At 42.2% G+C, this 24,116-nt stretch overlaps 3 protein-coding genes across 4 annotated transcripts; all 3 read right to left on the reverse strand.

Moving 5' to 3' along the window:
- Nucleotides 1–151: 151 nt before the first annotated feature.
- LOC146549511 (uncharacterized) lies at nucleotides 152–7,801 on the reverse strand. 2 transcript variants are annotated; one of them, XM_085262751.1, is made up of 18 exons: nucleotides 7,230–7,801; nucleotides 6,532–6,652; nucleotides 6,345–6,445; nucleotides 6,103–6,222; nucleotides 5,818–5,862; nucleotides 5,624–5,650; nucleotides 4,734–4,805; nucleotides 4,570–4,632; nucleotides 4,454–4,480; nucleotides 4,310–4,354; nucleotides 4,109–4,144; nucleotides 3,950–4,030; nucleotides 3,685–3,781; nucleotides 3,446–3,585; nucleotides 3,199–3,318; nucleotides 2,833–2,962; nucleotides 2,217–2,319; nucleotides 152–962 (listed from the first exon to the last, which is right to left on the reverse strand). In XM_085262751.1, the coding sequence occupies exons 2-18, from the start codon at nucleotides 6,632–6,634 to the stop codon at nucleotides 893–895; spliced, it is 1,380 nt and encodes a 459-aa protein (XP_085118877.1). In that variant the 5' UTR covers nucleotides 6,635–6,652; nucleotides 7,230–7,801; the 3' UTR covers nucleotides 152–892. The 2 variants fall into 2 exon arrangements, with proteins under 2 accessions (XP_085118877.1, XP_085118876.1); XM_085262750.1 differs by having other exon boundaries at nucleotides 6,336–6,445; nucleotides 7,230–7,798.
- Nucleotides 7,802–9,189: 1,388 nt separating this feature from the next.
- On the reverse strand, nucleotides 9,190–10,753 carry LOC146549512 (cytochrome c iso-1/iso-2-like). The gene is made up of 2 exons (XM_085261774.1): nucleotides 10,069–10,753; nucleotides 9,190–9,414 (listed from the first exon to the last, which is right to left on the reverse strand). The coding sequence occupies exons 1-2, from the start codon at nucleotides 10,235–10,237 to the stop codon at nucleotides 9,242–9,244; spliced, it is 342 nt and encodes a 113-aa protein (XP_085117900.1). The 5' UTR covers nucleotides 10,238–10,753; the 3' UTR covers nucleotides 9,190–9,241.
- Nucleotides 10,754–12,608: 1,855 nt separating this feature from the next.
- On the reverse strand, nucleotides 12,609–13,791 carry npvf (neuropeptide VF precursor). Its single transcript, XM_085262257.1, has 3 exons — nucleotides 13,627–13,791; nucleotides 12,790–13,166; nucleotides 12,609–12,678 (listed from the first exon to the last, which is right to left on the reverse strand). The coding sequence occupies exons 1-3, from the start codon at nucleotides 13,789–13,791 to the stop codon at nucleotides 12,609–12,611; spliced, it is 612 nt and encodes a 203-aa protein (XP_085118383.1).
- Nucleotides 13,792–24,116: the final 10,325 nt, after the last annotated feature.

A 24,116-nucleotide genomic window follows, 5' to 3' on the forward strand; every position in this document is an offset into this window, starting at 1 on the left:
AGTCGCTGCAGGAAGTTTTCCTCTGATTGGCTGATCGTTTTTCGGCAGCCCCACCCACAGACAATCCCCCTCACAACTTTCCTTTGGCAACATCTGAATGAATCTTTATTAGTGTACAGTGCTTCATGAAACGTACAGTCATGCAGGCAGATTATCAGCTAATTACAGTTTAATGAATGATTTGATGTATCCCCCACATGCTGCTGCAATAATCAAATATGATCCTTTTTTGGATGACATTCATTTTTTCCCATCTCTTCCATCTGAGTTATTTGGACATTCATTTCTAAAAGGCCTCACTTTGGCTTGGATATTTACAGCATTGGTTAAAGCGGTCTGTCGTGCACTAAAAAAACACATTTACATGCAATATGACAGCATTGCACTTCATCAATATACTGCATTTTTTTTGTAATATATTGCACAGGAATAAACACACTTACACACCCCTGATTTGTATACTACAGTACATATATCTCTATATCTTTTTCATATTAAAAAGTGCTTTATAACACAGATTATTTCTGCATTAACAGTCAGCAAGTCATACACAACTATTTCGTATGATACAAACATGAAATCATTAAAATGTTTCCCAACAGTTCTAGTGTCCGTAACAGTGCTGCAGCCGATGAAGTGACACTAGCAAAGAGCTGTTTTCTGAGGTCAATTAGAGATTACACCTCCCGTGACCTTTCGTGGCTCAGAACAGGCACAAGAGCTTCCCTTAACTACTCTTTCTCAGTCTGTCGTTTATTTATTAATTAATTAATTTTTTTTTTTTTTAAAGTGGTGAGACTTCAGTTGAAATCTGAAGTACAATCCCTTTGATCACAATGATCATCAAGAGGATTTGCAAAGATCCACTGAGGCTGTTTTCAAACCTCTGAATTCAGGTGAAGTACTTGCAGCCAGTAGAATCAATGAGGCATGAGTCGGTGCATTTGAGATGCCCAAAGGACCTGCAGGAGACACAAAAACTGGTTTGTAATACGTGCAATTGATGCGCTGCATTGTCTTACAGTTATCGTGAGTGGACTATTTTTGGAAGATAAGCATACTGACTTATTTCTCAAAGCAGACCCACCATTAGATGAGCTCTTATATTCATACAGTAACACTTACTATACTTACAAAAACTCTCTCTCTGTATTTGTTTGTATCTTTGTCTGCAAACTCCTCCTATACCAACAGAGGCTTGTTTTACAAAGCAGGATTTTGGCTTATCCTTAACTTCAGGGTTAACCCTGTGTTTTGTTTAGGTGGTTCAAAATTAATCTTTTGGCTTTTGTCCTTTTTAAAGCAGCGCTGCATTTAGTGAATCCACATCAGACAATCTGGGTATGTTGAACTTTCTTCGCTGTAGAGCTGAGCAACTGAACTTGTCACACATGTGTATTTTAGGCCGCTGAAGGTTCTTAACTATATAAGAAATTATGATGCCATCATAGTCCATAAAAAGGAGTTAAAAACATGTTAAAAAACAAAAAATCTGCATGTGAGCATCTTTATGGCTCACTAATAACATTTTATGTTTTATATTTTTTAAAGTCAGGACTCACAGAAATCCTGGCCTAAATAAAGTACGGCACTGAAAACCCCAAACTGTGCTTTTGCTATGATATAGAAATGAGATATACTGTGTTACGTCACGGGTTTGAGCATATACCAGCTGTGTACAACTTGGACAGTCTATTGCAGGGCTAACAGAGAGAGGCAGGCAACTGTTCACAATCACATTCACACCCAGGGCCAATTTAGAATTGCCAGTTAACCTAATCCGTGCATGTCTCTGGACTGTGGGACGACCCAGAGTAGCTGCAGAGAACATGCAAACTCCATGTAGAAAGGCCCGGCCAGCGGACTGTTTCAAACTGTGCTGCTCACAAAACATGTTTAAATTTCACTACGTCACCCTAACACTGATTACTACACTGCAAGAAGACAAAAGATGATGCAGTAACTAGCTCACTAGTTGCTAACACAGTACAAAATCTGAGATTGAAAACTGAAATCAACGTGAATGTGTGCCAAAAACGTCAGTTTCTCAAATGGCCATGTGAAAATGGCTCCAAATAGTCCGTCCTCACAGAGTCCCATATTAGAAATGCAGTTTTTGACACTTTAATGGATTCATCTTGAGTTATCTGGTCTCTGGAGCAAGTCTAAATGAATGGACTCTACATTTGTGTTCTGAGAGCTGTCTGTGAACATACCCAGGGAGATAAGACTTGCAGGTCTGGTAACCAAAGTCTTTTCCATCGCACTCCTCTATTCCTTCGTGCCTGTAGCCATCTCCACAGTAGGCCCACTTACAGTCTGTCACAAGGGAAAGGAGGTGAGAGGCAGCAGGAGGCAGAGGAGGGTAGGGAGAGAGAAGACATTACTAATTTCTTTGGCACTGCAGTCTGCTTCAGTGATGCCAATACAGCATTTTCTTGCTAATTTAATTGAACAGAAGCAGAGAGTAGGGAGAGGATGGCAGCAGAAAAAAGAGGGGGGTTGAGATTAATGAAAGATCAAGGAAAGGTCTCACAGTGCTTACTAGCTTTCATCCTATGCCATGTGGGATCAGACTCTGTGGTGTACTGGAGTTATGCTCTGCAGGGTACCTCATCAGCAGCAAAACCAATCTACTTTATAGTTGGAGACTCTTTTTTTTTTTAAATTTAGACAAATGAAAAGCAGTTTCAGCTAAATTCACATAAGCTGGATATTTGTAAGAGATAAAGAAACATAAGCAAAATGGGACATCTTGCATTATATGAGATTTCAACCTCTACAGGCTATTTCTGCAGGTGTGCAAGTTAACAAAGCAAACACGGAACTCACTGAGGCAAGAATCTGTGACAATCTGGTTTCCATCATCACACTCCTCTCCGTGCTGGGCTTGCACCTTTCCATCTCCACACACGCCAACTCTGTCTGGGACTTTCTCAGTAGACTGGTATGGCTGGAAGGGCTAGAAAAATTGAAAGAACAAGCTCCAACTTCCTCTGAGTCTAGTGGTTTGCATGTAAGATATCAAAGCATTGAGGCTAAAGTTGCAGTTTATTTTCTGGAAAGCTTTTGTGTACCATCTACAAAAAACCCCCACTTTCTTCTAGCGCTTTCAGCCTCATACCGTTGCCTTCATCAGTACATATAGTCATACAGTTGACTTGCTGCTGCTCAGTGCTGCAAATGCTTTGAAATTACCTGTATGGGCTTCCATCCATCTTTGTCTTTAAAATAAAGCATCCTCTGATCCTTCCTGAATGCTATTGCATTCTCTTGTTGTAGATGGTCCATCTCCTCCTCACTGTTTACCACAAATATCTTGTGGTGAATATGAAACACACACACACACACACACACACACACACACACACACACACACACTGATCAGTGAAAGCATGCCAATTTAAATACTCAATAACAGTATTGTGACAGGATGTGGTTTTACCGCTGTGACTTTATTTCCACTCCGCCGCTGTGTGTAACTTCCAAAAGGAGCATTATTTGGTCCGAGAGCACCTTCACAATTACAGTGACCCGGTGGACCAGGAAGACCCTTATCCCCCTTTTCCCCTACTAGATAGAGACCTATAAGAAACACATAGTTTACAAAAATAAACTTGGATAACACACAAGCAGCCAGTGGGATACTGCTTCTGATTGGGTCATGTCTGTGAGCTACTATACCTGATGCAGGAGGACCAGGTGGCCCAGGGTGGCCAGTAGGACCTGGAGGTCCGGGAGGGCCCATCAATCCAGTGGCCCCAGTCTGGCCCTTCATACCCTGTGCAAATTATAAAATACCAGAAAGTAGATTACAAAGCAAATATGCAAAAAAAAAAAAAGTGCTAATCAATGGGAACAGCATCAGTGAGTGTGTGTGTGAGGTAAAAGACCCCACTTCACTGGCTATATTTTCCAAAACTGTTTTAAGAACGTTTCTTTTTTTCACCTGTTTGCCTCTCTTCCCCGGACGCCCAGTCGGTCCTCTCTTCCCTGATGTTCCTGGCTCTCCCTTTGGTCCTTTTTCGCCCTTTGAGAGAAGCAAAATTGAGGAATAACTGGATAAAAAGCAAATCTTTCATCTTCTTAAGTCTTTAATTACTCTTACCTTCTGTCCAAGCATCCCAGGCAAACCAATTGAACCCTGTTCAGAGACAGAATGGGAGCTTGTTGTGAGAACACTGACTTTATCATAACATGTATATGAAATACTTAACAGTAATTTATTTGGACTCTGAAACAGCCAAACCAAGAAAAAGGTCTGAAATCATTTGAATTTTAAATTTTAAAAAAAGGGAGTGTATCAAACCTTATCGCCTTTTAGGCCTACTGGTCCAGGATCGCCTCGAGCTCCCTTATAAAAAAGAATTGGGGCGAGGGGAGAAAGAGAAAATGTGGATATGACACTTTTTTAGTAAGAGCAGTTAGTTAGAGGATGTGACACAGAACTTGCCTTCTCCCCTTTGTAACCACGTAAACCCTGAAAAGACAGAGTAAGAGACAAGAGTACATCAGAGAGAGAAAGCTTAATAAGAATCAAACAGGTAGTCCTGTAAACATGCCACTAACCTTTATTCCAGGTGGTCCCCTCAGTCCTGGTAATCCCATGAGTCCGGGGTCCCCTTTCTCACCCTGAGAAAAAATACAACTAGATGTATTTCAGGTGTCAGGAGTAAAAAACAAAATGCACCCAAAAATGTGTCTGTGCCTGGAGGAAGAGTCATGACACTTACCTTGGGCCCCTGTGGGCCAGGCCATCCTGGAATTCCTTGTTTGCCTGGCAGGCCTGGAGCTCCAGTACGACCCTACAAAAACATCAATACCAGTAACAGTTTCTCTGCCCGCTTCAGTAAAAGTGATGTGAACACAAAAAGCTGCTCGTCTACTCTAAAACTGCACGAAGAATTTTGCTGCAAACTCATTTAGAGTCCGACCTCCAACTCAGACTCCGCTCTAGAAGCACTGCAAATTACTGGACGGGAATGAAAGCCTAATCAATCTGGGTTCTGGGCAAAAGAGCCAAACATGATAGACAACAGCCGAACATCTCCGTGACACCCGGACAAGCATTGCAGAGCTGCTGCCATGCTAAGCAATGTGCTTTCATTTAACTGCCTTTCATTAAAACCGCAGCCTGTAGAGACTCTACGGACCTGCTGTGTGTGTGTGTGTGTATGTGTGTGGAGTGATTTATCACGAAGAGCAAAGGCACTTAGAGTGATTAAAGTAGAGAAGTAGAGTGCTGGAGAGGCTGGATCAGCAGGACTAGAGTTTGGTACGAGAGCTACTGGAGCAAGGCCAAGGAAAAAGAAATACGGAGAGAGGAAGCCGGAGCAGAGGAGAAAAAAGGAACAGCAAGGTGAGGGGACAACGGGATCAAAGTTTGCTGCAGGACGAGCATCTTCTGGGACTAATGCAGCGGAACCCATTTAGCAGCTGCAGAGGATATTCTGAGCACATCAATAGACAAATCACATCACAGAGCTCCAGGATGCATCCAGGGGGGAGAATAGAGGCAGACAGTGGGGAAAATCCTGATCCCATTACACCAAGGACAAGATGACGAGATGGACCGGAGAGAGTTGAGGAGCACAAGATGTGCAGGAGAGGATGAGCAGCTCACCTTTAACCCTGGACGTCCAATTTCTCCCTGGAGGAGGACAAATGGAGGGGCAGGAGATGGGGTGCTCGTTAGAGCAGAGAAGAGCACAAGGACACACACAAACACAAATGCTTTTACAGAAAACTGCATTAGAGACATAATTCACTCACCCCCACCCCTCAAACAAAACCCTCAAAACACACACACACACACACCTTCTCTCCCTTTGGTCCTCTTATGCCGGGCAATCCACTATGACCCTGAAAAATGTCACCAGATTTATATAAATCTCACATATCCCATAATGAGCATGGTACATTTGTAGAAAAATCAATACTAAAAAGGTTTGCGCTTGTTTAACAATATGTCCATCTGCTGTCTAAGAATGGTTTTGCTGTCAGGTGGATGCTCTGTGGCTAAATCGGGCTGAATTGCTTTTAGAGAATGATTTTGTGCAGCAGCTTATTTATTTATTTATTTATTTAGAAGTAAAGCCTTACCTCTGGGCCAGTCGGACCTGGAGGTCCCGGAGGTCCAGGCGGACATCCTGGTATCACAGGCTTTGGTTTTATCTGCACCTCCCCTCCGAAAACACTCGGCTCCAACAGGCTGTTGCTGTCCTTCATTCGATCAGTAAACACACAATCAGAGAGAAAGTTCTTTTTAAGTCAGTGGCCTACATCGGGCAGGTAGGGGAGGCTGTATAGAAACAGGTGTGTTTGTGAAGACGTACAGGGCTGACCCTCTTCCAAAGCTGAGGTGGAGGAGGGAAGAGTGGTGGTGGAGGAGGTGACATGAGACAACAGGGGTCAAACCTCATCGGCTCGGCCAGGAACCTGAAGCCTGAGAGGAAAAAAGAGAGCAGTGCGCATCAAATGGAGTGGAACATGCACACACACACACACACACACACGCAAAGCTGGACTTACCTGAGCGGGCTGAGAGGATGGCGTCCATATAGGAGTGATGAGATGAGGCCCACGCAGGAGACAGAAGGATGAGAAAGGTAACTGCAATATTCTCCAGGTCCATGCTGCTGGATTACTTTTCCTAAAACGCACACAGGGCAGCCGATTATACACACAGTACACTCTATTTCTGTTCCCTGAGCTTACTGCAGTAGTTGGCACCTGTCACTTTTCCTTATTCCCTCTTGAGGGTGTCACTATTTCATCACTTCAGTCCACTAAAGCCTCTCTCTCTCTCTCCTTATAGCATCATAAACTTGTTGCAGCTCCACACTGCAGCAGATTTAAACACCGCTGTAATTCCAGCCATGCACCACCACTACCACCATCACCTACCCACCCTCTGTGCCAGAATTAGACAGAGGGGAGGCCACTGCTTGTCAACAATAGTAAGATTCATTCACACAAACCATTTTAACACGCTCACACTGCATGCGGTCAATGCAGGTCAATAACAGGAGGGAGAGAGAGAAAGAGGGTGCCTTTGCATAAAGATGCTGATAAAGGCTCACGTGTCACTCCATATCACATCGTCACTGGCGCTCACTTCTTCTTCTCGCAGCCTATTGATTAAACAGTACATGCTGTCGAAACGACACCACAGCCCTAAACCACTAATAAATGTCATCCCGTGGATTTCATTTGCGCGATCTCTTTACCTTCAGCTCGAAATTGCGCCGCACTTGTTGTAGACACGCCGTCCGGCGCTCCTTTCGTCTAAATGAGATGCGCGCTGTGCAGTCCCGAGTACTGTGGCTCCTCTGACATTTGTGTAGCCAATCTGGAGAGCTAATAAATCCGATCCACTTATCGACCCGCTTCTTCACCGCCGGTCAATAACAACACAATTGCAGCTCAGAGGACCGTTTGTTTTTTCTCTTGGCGCTCCTCAGAGCCCATCAGAGAGAGAAGCCACTGAGTGGAGCAGACACGGCGGTGTGCTGTTCAGCTCCCAGCGGGCGTGGATCGCGGGACCATTTACTGTTGTGTCATCTGGATCGGGTTCAGGACAGCTGGCCGCATAACGCAATTTAAGTTTGCGCGTGCCTGCACTGGCCTGGCACGTTCTGCGTCCTCAGTGGTGAGCTCTTTATTGGAGTAATGGCGCCCTCTGCTGGATACCTTTGTCCGTTTAATAAAATAAAATAAAATAAAATAAAATAAAATAAAATAAAATAAAATAAAATAAAATAAAATAAAATAAAATAAAATAAAATAAAGTTTCACTAACAGCTGATTGATCGAGCCTATTGGTGATAATTGATTGTAACGTGGATTTTATCTTTATCTTTTTTACCAATTAACACTTTGGTTGTCCGATTAAATTGCACTATTTTGTATATAAAGATGAAAAATAAGACGCAATGCTGCTTCGGATACTGCAGGAAATATGTTATGTGTTAATAAAAACTTTTATTTGGATGTTTTTTTTATTTGGATGCCAGACACGAGTAAGCAACTCGTGTCTGGCTGCACTTCATCCACCCTGCCAGATGTGAAAGCAAGCTCAAAGATTACAAAGGAAAATAGACAGCTAGACAAATAGGGCCTGGTGCAAGACACTTTACCAGACTTGCAATCTGTTAGAGCAGGTGCCTGTCTAGTAAGTGGTGGAGCGGGTGGCCAAGATTTTCCATAATGGATAGCAGATAGTTCAATGATCTCCTCACCACCACATCTTCAAAAGTGTCCAATTTGCAGTCAATCACAGAGCCAGCCTTTGTGATTAGTATATTCAGTCATTTGGTGTCACTAGCTCTGATGCTGCTCCCCCAGTAAGGTACACCGTACTCACCACAACTAACTGATAAAAAATCTCTCATTTTTTGCTGCACCCAGTGAAGTATGTAAACTTCCTTAGGAATAGATCCTGATCATCAATTGCCTGTGGGGGTGGTTGTCTGATCCACATAGTTTGGGAGGAGAAAGGAGAAAAGGGCAAAATCACTGATAGTAATCAGGATGTGCAGTGATAATGAGCAGTGTGTGATGGAGGTGCCAGCAGAGGACTGCTGGAGGATAGACACCTGCTGGACAAACTTAACTCATTTGCTCTCTCCGCTCACTTTTATCCGTCTGTAATCTTAAACCCAGAGGATTCAGGATAGCTGTTGGTGCAAAGTAATTTGTCCTTCAAAACTATATGCTCTATGAATATATTATTAGTGTCTCAATCTAAAATTTTGTCTGCTAGAATCCTAGTGCTGTGTGGTGAAGCCAAACATATTAAAAACAAAGCAGTGCTTCAAGAAAATAAATGGCAACCTTAAAAAATCACACCAGCTGTGTTTTTATGCAAAAATTTAATATAAGATTAACTAAACACTACAAGGTCAAAGTCAATGGTGTTTGGCAAATGTAAAATAGCATGCTAACTCAGTATAAAGAATGAGGCCTGTTAAAGTAATCTAAGCACTTTACATTGTTCCTTATTCTCTTATCTTTTTAAAAATACAACAGCAATCTATTTGTTGACCATACTATCCATAAAAAACACAGAACAGAAACAAAAACAGAAATGAATTCAGTGAAAGTAAAGAGCAGCACTGTAACGATCGAAGTCTGTAACACCCAGTGGTTTGAAAAGATGATTAAAAACCTCTTACACAAAGCCTGCCCAAATTGATACATCTAAACAGAAAACACTTATGTGTTAACAGAAAACAAAGTTCTAACAATGTTCCACACAAGCATCGATCAGCAGTAGTTTATGCGCCTCATAAGCTTCTTTTAAATAGTCTATAATATCCTTTCTCTCTTTTTTCTTTCTGATGCCACTGAAGATCATCTTGGTGCCTGGAATGTACTTTTTTGGATTTTCTGTGTCTTCATCCCATACAATATCTAAAAAAGAAAACACAATAATTAAATTAATTCTTTGAGATTAAAATCGGTGAATCGGAGAAGAATGCTGGCTACTGTGCTACCTGTTCAGGCCTGCTGCTCTGGCCATCAGGTATGGGAAACATATCCTTTCTTAATATTATAGCAGAAATATACACACTACTGAGCACTCCAAGGGAAAACTCCCATAAATTCCAGTACAGAAGAGTTAAAATGCAGATTACAATTCACATTCAAAGCTCTACTGAAATTTATAAGATTATGAAGGTTTGTTCTGTCAGGATGTTGAATATGAAGACGATGAAGACTGCGGAGGAGATTTGTGGATGTAGTGAGGACATGCAGGGGGATGGCATAAAAGAAAAATGATGCTGAGGGATAGAATGAGATGGAGGCAGATGATTCACTGTAGCGACCCCTAAAGGGAGCAGCTGAAGATGAAGAAATAGTTCTTAGAGGATAGATTGATTATGATTGACTTTTTCACAGAAGAAGCTAGCACTGGCTTATTCACTCCGCTTTAATTTTCCACCAATCTGATTTGCATCTTTTCACATAGAAAAGACTCAGACACAAAGCTTCACAAAGCTGAGATGCATGGAGATCAATCAATCTGTCAGTCTAACCAAGGTGAGTTCTGCACAGCAATGGTACCTGTATCAATGTTGGCCTGTGTATAGGAGTAGCCAGGTGCTTGCCCTGTCTGCCTTCCAAACAGTCCCCACAGGTTGGGCCCCACCTTGTGGCTCTCCCCCTTTCCCACTGTGCGGCACTGGGAGCATTTCTGCACAAACACTTTCTTTCCTTTCTTGACATCCCCCATTACCAGTGGCTGGGAGGAGACACAAGCGAAGTGTGCAACCTGGAATGAGTCACACCCAAACTAGTAACATATGAAGCGAGTGGAAATATACTACACAAATATTTACATGTAACAGTAGCCCAGAGTCAAAAAAATCACTCACCAACTTCCAGGCTGTTAATGCACAAGTTATGAAATGTGGAACAAGATGTTCTGGGAACAAAAACATGTAAAAAAACAAAAAAAACAAAACAAAAAAAAGAAGTTTAAAAGAAAAAAAAAACTAAAATAGTTATTTAACAGGAAGATTGACTCGCTTTTGCTAAAAAGTCAAAGTGAGAAAAGATTTATGCCATCATTTATCCTCCAAAAAGACACATAAAAAACAAATAAATGAACAGTTAATAAACAAAAGGGAAAACTTGCAGATATTGGACTGTGGCTGAAATACCTCTGGACAGAAGTTCAGTGTTTAGCTTCAGCTTCAGCGTTGCGCCGGATAGTTTGAAGCTCAGAAAGTAAGATCTCAAATTTATAATGGGGGTGGTTGACTATGCAGTGGTTCAGTAGGACATTCATTCAGTACAATGATTGGCCACTAGAGGGAGACCAAACACAACCAAGGTGGTCACATTTTCCCTCAGTCTGGAGTAACAAAATCAGTATCACTATTTTCAGAATCATTCCAGTGAATCAAGAAAGGTGTGAATGAATTTTTAACCGGTGGATGACATAAAGAGTTTTATCTAACAAAGTGATAGTGCCCGCAGTACAGGATGCACAGTACTAAGGAAACAGTGGGAGTGTGTGAGTTTTCTGTGTGCTTAATGTTTTATGTGTTAACTTCCCTGCTTTACTCTGTAATACTAACAGTAATGCAATTGTCTGCTCGAACTTAAGAAATTACATTAATTGAATAAAGATTTTAAAGAAACACAACTGCCTTGCTTTAATGTGGACTTCCTTCCCTATAAGCCTTCTGTTTTGTAAGATAACTCTTTAAAGTGTTAGATAGACTTACAAAGTATAAATTTTCCTTTTGATAAACACCTCTATGAAATCTATTTTTACAGTGATCCCCACTTGCAGTTTGAAGGTTCATCTGCAGGTTAAAATGCATTTGTCACCATTATGCAACCATAATGGATTTATAAACACAGCTCCTCATTTTCATCTGTTAAAAACCACACTGTCCAGGCCAGCCAACAGATTTTTTTATTTGTTGTGTTATCCAGCTAAGGCTCTAATGCAAAGGGTGTAAAACTGGCTACGGGATAGCCATACTTTCTTTAATGCTATTGCAAGTTATGTTTATTTACTTTTTCTCAAAGTATTTTCTATCTCACATCTGCATCTACAACCAGCTTAGAAAGCAGTTAACCCCACACTTACACTGAATCCAGAGGAAAACCCAACAAAGTCCCTGAGAAGGTTTGAATTCTTGCAGTGAGGTGACAGCGCTAACCTCCACATCAACCTAGCCACTGATATACAAAACACTGAATACAAAATGTCAGAAGGTTTTTTTTAAAACTATCTCATGATATTGCACCAATCACCAGTATTCTAACCTCTTTGGCCATTGAAATAGTACATATTACCCTGATATACCCCCACTACTGACAGAGTACGTACATATATAGTTGGTGGTTTCCAGGACACGAGGAATTTATTTACACGCCACTATAGGAAGACAAGGAAGCATATTTTCTTTATTAAATATATATTTACTGGAATTATTATGAAAAAAGTGAATTAATTTTCAAACTAGAGGCTGAGCAGAAAGATCACAGTGGCCACTTTGATTGGGTTTTTGTCTCCCCCTTGTGGTTTATCACTGAACTGCAGGGTCACATGCCGTAAAATTGCTCCTGTATCGGCAGGGTTTCAGTGGATGCCGGGTGCTAACATAGTTAACTGCAAGGTTAAAAAAAAATTCAACAATAAAATGATTTTTCCAAAGAAGTACTGAAAAGCAAAACTGATGAAAAAAAATTTAAACAATGTCTGAGATAATCACAGCATTAGCTGGAGGAATGGACCACCATCACAGGATATTAATGTTTGTGTAAATCAGTTTTATTCCCAATGGCACAGCCCACTGACACTCCTTTGGATCAGGACGGAACAGTTTGTGATTGCAGGGCTGAGGTTTAAACATTGCTCATGACCGTTGCTAGGTCAACTGTGCAAAGTCAAGTCAGATGTAAGAGAAAAATTTCTGTGACTTAGTATGAAATATGAAAATTTGCTTTCCATCACAATATGTGTAACTTTATTTAAAGAGACATACAAGATTTTCCTCAAATGTTTCACTTTAAGCACTTGTCTTTACAGTAAAATAAAGAAATGTTGATATTTACATCCTACAGAGCCCTATAGACAAAAATCACTATTTACTCTTTTTTTCTTCCAGCTCTGTTTCTTCATCTGAGGTAGTTGTTGAATCAAAGTTTTCAGCCCTGTAGGAACAAAGCACACTGTTTGCAAATGCACAATGGGACACCCATCCCTTCTCAGGAGTGCACCCGAGGTTGAAGATAGATAAACCATTAAGAACATCATTTACCTACCAGTGCAAGCCAGTGTTTAATAACTGTTCAATGGCAACAGTCCTCAGAAGCTTCCAGTAGGGACTATTCCTCTTAAATCTTTGAGACAGCACTTGGTTCGGTGCTCGTCTGATGCTCGGGCACTCTGCACACACTCGAATTGCCACCCAGGATCTTCCAAACCTCTGGGGCAGGTTGGGAGAGGAGTTTGGTGTCCTTTCATCACTGGGATGACTCTGTCTCCCAAAGCGCAATGGCATATTGGCGTGCTGGTGGAGGGGTTTGACAGTGGGCGGATAGAACCTGACGATGGTCGGGAGGCTGAATTTGCTGGTGGTGGGAGCCACGTGTATATTGAAGCTCTCGAGATCTAAGCTCCTGTGGATTTTATTTTTAGTCTAGAAACAAGAGATCAGATGAAATATAATGCACATAATGCACTGTTTCAGTAGTTTTGCAAGCCAAACAATTGCTGGTTCACTACTGGGTCAAGGGCATTTTTTTCTCACATTCATTAAAAATTTTTTTGTGTTCACAGCAAAAGCAATCATTAGTTGCCACCACAGGTTATGCTCATACCCCATATTTTTCTGCAAAAAAGTGAAACAATGTCTGCAAAAGCTAATTTTGGAGAGCCCAAGATGATCTATTTGAGTTGCCTTTTTTAAAATCTGCTCAGCTATTCATTTAACAATCTTGTACATCAGCTAAAATTACCATATGGTTAAATTTTTAAGCTCAAGAAATTGAAGATTATTTGAGGTTTTCACACTTTAACCAATTTCTGAAATGTTAAATCAGTTCACAAAACATGTTTTACTCATTTACTAACAAGTTAAGGGTCTAATTATTTCTTACCTCTTGGTGCGGCTGTTTCCTCACAGAATATGTGCCGTCATTGCTGCTGAGCAAGTTTTTACCGCTGCGGACCAATTTCCCAAAGACGTGTACATCAGACCCTCCAAGACCCCGCAGCATCAGGAGCGCAGACAGTATCATTGTTACCAACATATTAACAACCATATTTCACAACTTCTCTGAGCAGCCTGAGGACATATGGTTACCACAGTGTCTGCAGGTATTAAAGGTCCCTGAAAGCATGCGTCACTGGCGGTGTGTGATGAAGACAGTCAAACACATGCACATACATCTTCAGCCTAATTTAACAGGAGGAAATTCCTGACCCTACTAATTATCCTTCTCTGAAGGATATGTTTGAGGAGGTATGTATGTCCTAATTAGGCTGCTGAATGAACCAGTCAGCGTGTTTTCGGTTTAGTTTGGTTGAAAGCAGGAAGTTGACAGGAAGCAAAAACAGGTGTTCAACAAAGATACCACATATCACATTTTTAGCATCACAATTTGATTTACAGTGAGCCAGAACAAAACATTCATTTTTGTAAGGATTTCTTGTAAGTTTTCTTTACAGTGTAACTAAAATGTTTACATTTACGTGCATGTAAATAACCATGTATGAAACGACGGCCTGAGAAAAATAAGAGCAATTATAATTTTATTCAAGTTATTGAAAATTCAGTTAGTTTGAATTATTATATTAAATTATTCTATATGTTTTTTTAAAAAAAAAATGTGATATTTATAAGAAACACCTTGGTCTACGCATCTACAAACGCAGTTCTGAAGTAGTTGGGATGCTGTGTAATATGTCCAAAAATAATAAAAAAAATAAAAAAATAAAAAACCAAGCCAAAACAAAACAAAACAAGAAGCAGAAAAAAACATGCAATAACTTGCAAATCTCATGAAGACATATTTTAAAATATATAAAATGTTGAAAGTGAAAAAGTGTACCGTTTTAAGAAAACAATCAAAAAAAAAATTAAATCAATTTGAATTGAATAGCTGCAGCAGTTCTTGAAAGCACTGGGACAGGGCCATATTTCCCACTGTGTAGCATCCCAGTCCATGAACGGGACCTGAGGAGACCAGCTGCTGCTTTTTTTTATTTTTTATTTTTATTTCATAATGCCTCACACGCTTTCAGTTGGTGAAACATCTGGACTCCAATTCAGCACTTGGACTCTTCTCCTATGAAGCCATGCTGTTTTAATAGATGCAGGATGCGGTTCAGCATTGTCTTGCTGAAATATGCAAGGCCTTCTCTGATGGGAACGTATGCTGCTCTAAAAGATGCAGACACCTGCAAGCTGCTAATTCCATAGGTACTAGTGCATCCCTGTAAAATCTGAGATGGAAGCTTTTGAACATTGATAACAAACCTAATGGTTCTTCCTCTCTTTAGTCTGGAGGATGCAGCATCCATATTTTTCCAATAAGAATTTCAAATTTTGATTTGTCTGACTCTAACGCTGTTTTTACACTTTTCCTCAGTCTATTTTAAAACTTTTTTTTTTTTTTTTGGCCTGTCCCGTTTGGCTCTTTTGCCATCAGAATTGTTGTCTAAAGGCAAACAAAGATGCCCAACGGATTTACTTTACCAAATTGACCATCCCAGCCTTGCCGTAATGGTCCATTTGATTCACCTTTTATTGTTTATTTTATTTTCACTTACTGAATACGGGACAGACTTGACTGGGGGAAAGAAGGGGAGAAAGAAAGAGGGAAAGAGAAACAGCTGAGAAGAGGGACGGGGGAGAAGGGCAAAAAACATAAACCAACAGAACGGGCAGAGAAAAAAAATGCATATATCAATCACCTGGATCACCTGCTGAGAAAGAAAAAAGAAAACAAGCAGAAGAGAACAAGAGTAATAGAATAAACAACATAACAATGATATATGGGAATATGACAGTAAATACTAAATATTAAACATTATTGTGCAGCACATAAGATCAACAGAACACAGTGTGCTTTGAGGTAGGAGCCAAAAAGGGTGTAGTTTGTGGGTGTGATCACCCGTGTGTACACCTGTGAGCATGGACGCACTTGTTTTTTGTTTTTTAAAAGGTTCCTTCATGTAATGATCTGCTAGAGGGTGTGGGGGGGCCACAGCCCCGTCCTCCAGGGCATGAAGCAGGTGTGGAGGAGATCAAAACTCCAGACATCCAGAGGCCCCCAGAACACAAGAGACCAAGGAAGACCAACAGAGGGGCAGCCGCGCCACTGTCCCAGAAAGAGCTGAGGAGAGTCCCAGATGAGGGCTCACTCAGCAGCCGCGGAGCAGAAGCCAGGGGGAGTTGCAGTGACGCGCCCGTGAGCTCCGCTGGCAGCCAGCCGTGCCTGAGTGACCGAGCCCCAGGCCGAGAGGCCGGGGGCATACCACCTCCGAAGTGGCCCGAGCGAGCCCCAGGCTCCAGGCCCAGATAAGCGGCCGCCAAGGAGTGAGCCGGTGTGTACCTGGACGCCCATCCCCAGACACAAAGAACCACCAACGCACCGATGTCTGAGGGAGTCCGTCACTGGCAGGGGAAGTGGTGGTAGGGGGAGATAGCCCTCCAAACCTTGGAGGGCCTGAGATGTCCCCAGAGAGGTGGCGCCTGACACCCAACCTGACATATAGACACAGACATACAGGCACACACAGATACAAACATCCATTCCCACCCTCATGCTCTCATATGCACTTACTCCACACTCAACCAACGTGGAGACAGACATAAAGAGACGTTGTACACACGATCACACTCCCCAAGCGTACTCTACAAACCGGGTCTAGGTACCCTTGCCCCTGGAGGGGGGAACTGCACCCAGACCCTGGTGGTGTTACCCTTTTCCCTGCGGTGGGGGGAGGCAGACCGCCCCGACTCCGCAGCAACAGGAAGGCCCCACAATCCAGACCGCAGTCGGACGGCCAACTCCTCCTCCTAGCCCCCCCGCTCCAGCAGGTCGCAGAGAATGTGGGTGAGAGAAGACTCCAAACCTCCCTCCACCCGCTCATTGTAGTGTTGATGCATGTGTGTTCTAAGGTGCATTTAAAACCCAGGAGGGCATGGAGCTACCTGCCAGAGAGCAGCAGGTAAGCGCATGGTCCCTCCTGCTAGCCCTCAATGTCTACGTGTATTTAAAATTGAGAGGTGGGAAACGACGCCAGGGGTGGGGTGTATACCCTGATGGTACTTTGGACTCCGTGTATCGTGCCCACCCCCAAGATCCTATATGTATGTGTAATGAGAGTGTGAGTAATGTGAATGTCTAAGTTGTGGGATAAAATTGAGGCAGAGGCAGCCAGAAGGGGACAGAGGGGGGGGGGGGGGGGGGTAGCCTCCTCTGCACCCTGGTGACACACCCCTACTCCAAGGTCCTGCATGTGTGGGTGGTTGTGGTGGAGCGGGAAGAGGGAGGCAGCTGGAGATGGGGAGGGAAGGAAGGGAGGGGCAAGTGACCCCTCCCTGGGGCCAGCTCCCCCGCTGACCCCAGTAGGCACCCCCATACTCCGCGACCCGCCAGGGAAAGGGGGCTCAGGCCCATCCAGACCGGGGCCCAGTGCAGCAGCGCCTCCCGGCCCCACAGAGCCCGGGACAGTCCACCCAACCCCACCACAGAGAAACTGCACCCACCCCACCATCCACTCATCTTCCAGACTACATAAGACAATAAACACCCAGGCTGAGATCTTCCTCCACCTCTCCTGTATCTCCCCCTCCTGCAGAGGGAGCTCCTGAGGAGAGGAAAGCTCCTGCAAGATGTGACAATCTCCCCCACCAGTTGAAGAGCCCCCCAGGTGGCTCGATGCACCGGTGGCACCCTGCTCCAGGGCTGGGCCCCCATGCACCCACCCGCCCACAACCCCGGCAACACACCAACCAGGACCCAAGCCCCCGAGGCCCGGTCGGGGTCCCAGCCCAGAGACGGAGCGCCCCCAGAACCTCACGCCCATCCCGGACCCACCCAGGGGAAGCCAGGCTACCAGGTCAGTAACCCACGTCCATCAGCACAGACCCTCCCCTAGCCCCGCTGCACGCAGCCGCGAGGAAACAGTCACCTGAGAGCCAACAGAGCCCCTAACCGGACATGACCGTTACCCCGGGTTGAGCCCCCCAAGGAAGATGCCTCCGGGGAACCCCCCGACGCCCTAAGCCTGTCCCTACCCCCACACCAATCACAACAGTGAAGGCGGGACCAAACTATGACCCCCCACCCCCACTAGGTGATGGAGCTGATCAAAGGAGCCCAGAGCAATTGATCTGATGTGGTGGCAGAGGCTGTATCAAGACTAATGTAATCTAATAGATAATTTCTATATTGGTTAGAATTAAGATTATTTTTATTTTTCCAGTTCATGAGGACTGTTTTCTTGGCTATGCATAGGGCAGTGAAAACCATAAGCTGCCCAACAAACACACTAAGGGGGAAGTTGGAATGTTACATTTCAGACACTTCGATAAGTCTTCACATATCTCGCGCCAAAACTTCTGAACTGGTGGACAGAACCAAAGAGCGTGGATATAATTGTCCGGTGAATTGGTTTGGCAGTGTGAGCAGTTGTTGGTAGACGTAAAGCCCATCTTGAACATCCGATGACCTGTATAGTGCACTCTATGTAATATTTTGTATTGAATTAATTGAAGACTGGGATTTCTAATTAGATGAAAGGTTTTTAAGCAAACCTGAGACCAGAAGTTTAGGTCTAAGTTAACTGATAAATCCGCTTCCCATTTTGCAATAGGAAGTGATATTGATTCATCTGTTTTAGAAAGCATTCTGTATATTTTGGATAGTAATTTGGGGGTTTTAAGAGTAAGAAATTGAACCACACTTGGTGGTGTTTGTAGTTCAACTTGACCCGGTTTAAATTTCTTTTTTACTATGGATTTAATTTGTTGATATTCTAAAAATCTTTTCTTGTTGATCCCATATTGTGTAACTAGTCTGTCAAATGAAATAAATTCTGTTCCTTCTAGTATATGTTCTAAATATTTGATTCCTTTATCACTCCAATCTGAAAAGTTTATCATATTATTGTTTTGTAATATATCAGGGTTGTTCCAGATAGGTGTACGTTTGCATGGGATTAATGAAGACGCCGTCAATTTTAGAAACTCCCACCATGCTGTCAGAAAAGAGCTGATGTTGATGCTTTTAAAGCATTCATGTCGTTGGATGTCTGAGCTGATAAATGGTAGGTCTGAGATCTCTAGATTATTGCAAAGTGCTTGTTCTACATCTAGCCAAGGTTCATCTAAGAGGGTATGTTTTAGCCATCCTGAGATAAACTGAAGCCTGTTGGCTAAGAAGTAGTGCTGAAAGTTAGGCAGTTCTAGTCCTCCTTTATCCTTGGTCTTTTGTAGTGTTTTTAAGCTTAAATGTGGGGGTTTATTTTTCCAAAGGAATTTGGACATACATGAATCTAGAGATCTGAACCAATCTTGTGGCGGTTTAGTTGGGATCATTGAGAATAAATAATTTATTTTTGGTAAGACCATCATTTTTATAGCGGCAACCCTTCCCATGAGTGATATGGGTAGACATTTCCATCTAGCCAGATCATCTTCTACCTTCTTTAAAAGTGGGATATGGTTTAATTTAGTTAGATCTGCAAGCTTGGGAGAAACATTAATACCTAAATATTTTATATTTCCCGATTGCAGTGGTGTAGAAGAGGAATTATGGAAGGAGCAATTAATTGGTAGGACTGTAAATTTTGACCAGTTAATTTTAAAACTTTGACAAAGAGAAGATGTGCGTTTCTAGGTTATGGCTTCTTCTTTGCTCGAATTTAGCTTAAACCTAAATTCGTGAATGACACCTTGTGGTGAACCGTGTTCACAGACAGTGATTTCTGGAAATACATCCCTGCTTTTAATGCAGTGTCAACTGAGAGCCTAAAGATCACAGGGATTCAAAATTGACTTTCAGCCTTGACAGTCTTTTGATATTATTATGTACTTTGTATTATGTGTTATGTTTAATGAGATATTTAAAGTCTTCACAGTTTCATGTTGAGGGACATTATTGTGAAGTTGTACACTGATAAAAGCTATTTTGGAGAGAGGTATATATAATCTATGCAAATCATATAAAATTTACTCTATTATTGCCCTCAGCTAAGGAATTATAAAGTAATGGGTTTATTATACCCTTTTCTTAAGAGTAACAACATTACATTAAAAAATGCAGTAAAATATACCCCCAAACCATGAGTCTTATGTAAGGTAATCGGAACACTGAGGTCGTGTCCAAATTCATGGGCTGAATCCTCCTGAGGACCCGGCCTTCGCGGGCTATGTGGGCCGGGTCCTCAGAAGGTCGGGTAGGCCGGATGTAAACCTACGTTTAACCTGAGTAGCGAAAGACAGCGGTGATCTGAAAATGATGTGCCGGGAGTTGTGCCATTCTAGTGACCCTCGAGCTCCCGGCTAGTTATCGAGCTGTTGGGTAACAGACAATCCAAACAATCCCTGTCAGTGATGGAGAAGCTTTGATGAAAATATTTGGTAAAAAGTTCACCAGCATGAAGGAAATGAAGTTTCAAACTTTCCTTAGGAGGACCCCAGCACGCCTGCTTAAAGAAAAGTAAGTGTGGCGATGTGGATGCTTGCAGCGACTGCTGTATAGAGGCCATCCTGCTACACATGAAACACATCAGAGTCATAATTGTTATTTTAGTCACGTGTTTGTTTATTATCCTTATTGTTTTATCTGGGACTGTTTGCAGACATCTCAGAGAGAGGAGACACCAGCATCTGAACAGAGACTTAAACCATCAACCTGCAGCTCCCTGCTTGGCTGCTCCAGTTTTCTCCTCACTCATGTTCAGAGATGGGCAGTAACGCATTACTTGTAACGGGTTACTGTAATCTGATTACTTTTTTCAAGTAACGAGTAAAGTAATGGATTACTATTGCGAAAACGGTAATTAGATTACCGTTACTTTCCCGTAGGAACGCTGCGTTACTGCGTTACTAAAACCGTGATTTTTTGCGAGAATGTCTCACGACGGTGACGTAAGCGAGTGCGCCGTTAGTGACAACAGCTGTGTGCAGATCAACAATGGATCACATATCGATTGTGGGAGAGAGTATGAGCGTGCAGCGTTTAAAGCGTGGAAGTACTGACCTTATTTTGAGTTTGATTCCATAAAAAGTGACAAAAACATTAGCGTCCGTTGTGCGTGGGAAGAAAACTTCTTTTTACAGCGAAAAAAACCCCTAAACTTCCAAGCAAACACCGAGTGCACAACAATGTAATGGGAAACGCACAGAGAAACTCACAGATTCTTCAACTGACCGCAGCACACCTGCACCAGGGTAAACCTCCGCCTGCTCCAGTCCTGCTTTACAGGTGAAAATAGAGCAACAGGACCGCTGAGTCTTTGACTTTATTTATTTTCTGCTGTGTTTTACTTGCATCTATTTGAAAGAGTGAGTGTAAGAGTTACACTCAAAACATGAAGAAGGAACTGATGAAAGTGCAAGAAGAACTTGCAGAAGAGAGAATTGAGGTGAAGGTATTCAAGAAAGAAACGACCGGCTCTGCGGTGACCAAGAAAGACTGCAAAGCCGCACTTAAAGAAATACGAAAGCACAAAAAGGAAGCTAAAGAGCTCCTCAAACAGAAAGTGAAACTGGCCAAACAGCAGCTGAAAGAAAAATTTAAAGATGCCGAGGAGCAGCTCAACAAAACCTTAAAAGAACTCAAGGCAAAAGAAAAGCAAGCCGAGGACAGGAGGGGATTCTGGAGCAGACTGCTGAGAAAGAACTGACCCAGCAGCATCGAGTTTGAGGACATCAATAGTTTCTTCCTCCTCTCTCCACCTTTCTTTCACCCCATTCTTCTTCTTGGGACGTTTGTTTGTTTTTTAAAAACTCTAATCTAAATACATGTACTGAAACACACAAATAAAATTGCCATAACTTGACCTCATGTTGCCTGCTTCTTTTCTTGTGTGTCTGTGGATGTAAAACAGTAACACACTTTCTGCTCTGTGTGTCTTTAATTGTAAATAAATGCAATATGTTCTGATTTTAAAATGCAGTGCAAAAAACTTCTGCTCTAAATCTTTTTTTTTTTTTTAGCAAAAAGCTTTTTTTTTGCCTGTTGTGGAAGTTTTCCATTTAAATAAAGCCTGCAGACGAGCGGTGAGCGGTAGCTAACATTCTTTAATCCAAACACACAAAGAACAGACAACCAAGCTTGATGAAGTCCCTGCATGACTGCGGGACAGACGGTCAGCAGAGTCTCCCTGAGCCTAGCATGGCTCTCAGTTAAATACCTTCTCCAGGAACAAAAGGCAGTACACAGCTGTTTCACACCTTAAGGTTCACACTCCCTTGCTACCTTCCCAGAGTCCTCAAAGAGACAAAAGACTCTTCCTGTGGAGTTGTCTGCTTCCCCCAACTTCCTTACTACACCCCCTCCATTTGTCTTACTGTATGAGTGTGAGACTTGTTAAAATCCAGTGGCACCAAGGTATCATACAATAAAATAATGTGATTAATACATAAGTAAAAGAAATTCCTATACATGCCCCTTCCTGATTACTTATGTTTTAACATGTTTGTTACACTTAAATGTTTCCAATTTCAAATGTTAACACAGATTTTCAGAGTAAATACAGATTGTAGTTTTTTAAACGATGATTTCATTTAGTTTGGGGAAACAGCTCTCCAACTTTACCTCATGTAGAAAAAGTAATTTCCTTCTAAACCTAATAAGTGGTTTTGTCATCTAGCAAGAACTGCAATCAAGCATTTGCAATAACTGGTGATGAGTGTGTTACAGCGCTGTGGAGGAAATTTGGTCCTCTCTTCTTTGCAGAATTGTTTTCATTCGGCCACTTTGGAGGGTTTTCCAGCATAGGCTGAGTTTTTAAGGTCATGCTAAACCATCTCAATCTGATTGCAGTCTGCACTTTGACCAGGTCAAAACCTCCATGTTGTTTTTTGAGCCATTCAGAGATGATCTTGCTGCTGTGTTTTGCATTATTGTCCTGGTGCATTTGAGCTTCAGGGTACATTAAATGAGACTAGTGAGGCCTTCAGGTTTTTCACATTTTCTGGATTAAGGCCCTCATCGTGGTTCGATTCCCAAAGCGCTTGAAATGCCTTTGTAACCAGACTGTTACTTTGTTTCCAGACTGATAGAGTTCAGTGTTTCTTAGCTGTTTCTTTAGATGTCCACGATGTTGCTTTCTGAGATCTTTTAGTCAACTTCACTTTTTTTTTGCCTGTCCCATTTGGTTCTTTAGCCGTCAGAATTGTTGTCTGAAGACCAACAAGGAGACCCAATGGATTTACTTTCCCAAATGGATCATCACGGCCTTGCCATATTGGTCCGTTTGATCTACCTTTGTTGTTATTATTTATTTTATTTTATTTTCAGTTGTTACAGACGGGACAGACATGACTGAGGAATAGGAAAGGAAGAAAGAACGATGAAGGAGAGGAGCAAAGAGCAAAGAAAAACTGAAGAACAATATTCACCTTATGTTTAATTTCTACCTTTATTAAAGAGACTCAGAGAAATTTTGAGGTTAGCTAAATAACTTGTAACCAGGTACATATCTGAAAATTTCTTTTGTGTAATGTATTTTCTTATTTTTGTTGCATGAAGAATCTGTGTATGTGGACACTCACTATTTGCCCTCTTTTTCAGGTCCTCACATGTGTCCTTTACAAGCAGAGACTCACTGATAGACGACTCTGTTACCAGTTCTAGGGCTGATGCACCCACCCACATCCCCACCCCCGGTGTATCCTTTATAGGTATGCAAGTTTCTAAATGAAATAAATCACATGTGGTTAATCTTAACCAAAGTCCTCAGTTATGGGAAAATGAACTGGAAATGCAAGTTGTGCAACTTCACAACCACAAAAAGATTAGACCTGCTGAAACACGTCAGGCTAATACATGGGCATTTTGGTCGAGTCCACTCCATACCCTGCCTTCATGCAGATTGCCCTTGCACTGTCAAGACATGGGGTGCATTAAGGACACATTTGTCAAGGCATCATTCACAGTCATCCCAGCCAGGCAACATCCTTTCATTCACGTGCATTGTCTGTAATTCATGCTCTTTTGACAGAGGCAGTTTTTTGAAAATCTTGGTGGCCATCTAAAAAAGTTTGAAACTGTGCCATGTGTTTTTGAGGATTGTGATTATAAGGTTAACAAATACACAACATTCCACAGCCACAAGAGTAGAAAACACAACCCACATTCCTTGGAAGATTTCAAGACTAATGTTCTTCATCAATACCAAAAGAACCCGGATGAAGAATGTGACATTGTTGACCATGACAATGAATGTGGCTCAGTCCTTGAGGAGGATGAGGACTTAAACAAAATTATTACTAAGAAAGTGGGGCTACTCCTCCTGAAAATGGAGAGCATTTTCAATGTGTCCAATTCATGCATTGACAAACTAGTAGAGGAACTTCATTTCCTTACAGCATCTGCATCTGGTCCCGTCATTAAAGAAATAATTC

Source organism: Mchenga conophoros, linkage group LG22 (genome assembly GCF_057382185.1).
Source record: "Mchenga conophoros isolate Kocher_MC1m ecotype Shallow Benthic linkage group LG22, M_conophoros_male_GT1.1, whole genome shotgun sequence".
NCBI lineage: Eukaryota > Metazoa > Chordata > Actinopteri > Cichliformes > Cichlidae > Mchenga > Mchenga conophoros.

Coding starts and splice junctions, on each gene's coding strand:
- npvf (XM_085262257.1), bottom strand. CDS start 13,791: ATGGTTGTTAATATGTTGGTAACAATGATACTGTCTGCGCTCCTGATG. Junction 13,167..13,626: donor GGAAACAGCCGCACCAAGAG/GTAAGAAATAAT, acceptor TCTTGTTTCTAG/ACTAAAAATAAAATCCACAG. Junction 12,679..12,789: donor TTAAACACTGGCTTGCACTG/GTAGGTAAATGA, acceptor TTGTTCCTACAG/GGCTGAAAACTTTGATTCAA.
- LOC146549512 (XM_085261774.1), bottom strand. CDS start 10,237: ATGGGGGATGTCAAGAAAGGAAAGAAAGTGTTTGTGCAGAAATGCTCC. Junction 9,415..10,068: donor ACAGGCCAACATTGATACAG/GTACCATTGCTG, acceptor TTTCTTTTTTAG/ATATTGTATGGGATGAAGAC.
- LOC146549511 (XM_085262750.1), bottom strand. CDS start 6,634: ATGGACCTGGAGAATATTGCAGTTACCTTTCTCATCCTTCTGTCTCCT. Junction 5,863..6,102: donor CAGGTCCGACTGGCCCAGAG/GTAAGGCTTTAC, acceptor GACATTTTTCAG/GGTCATAGTGGATTGCCCGG. Junction 4,031..4,108: donor CTGGGATGCTTGGACAGAAG/GTAAGAGTAATT, acceptor CTTCTCTCAAAG/GGCGAAAAAGGACCAAAGGG.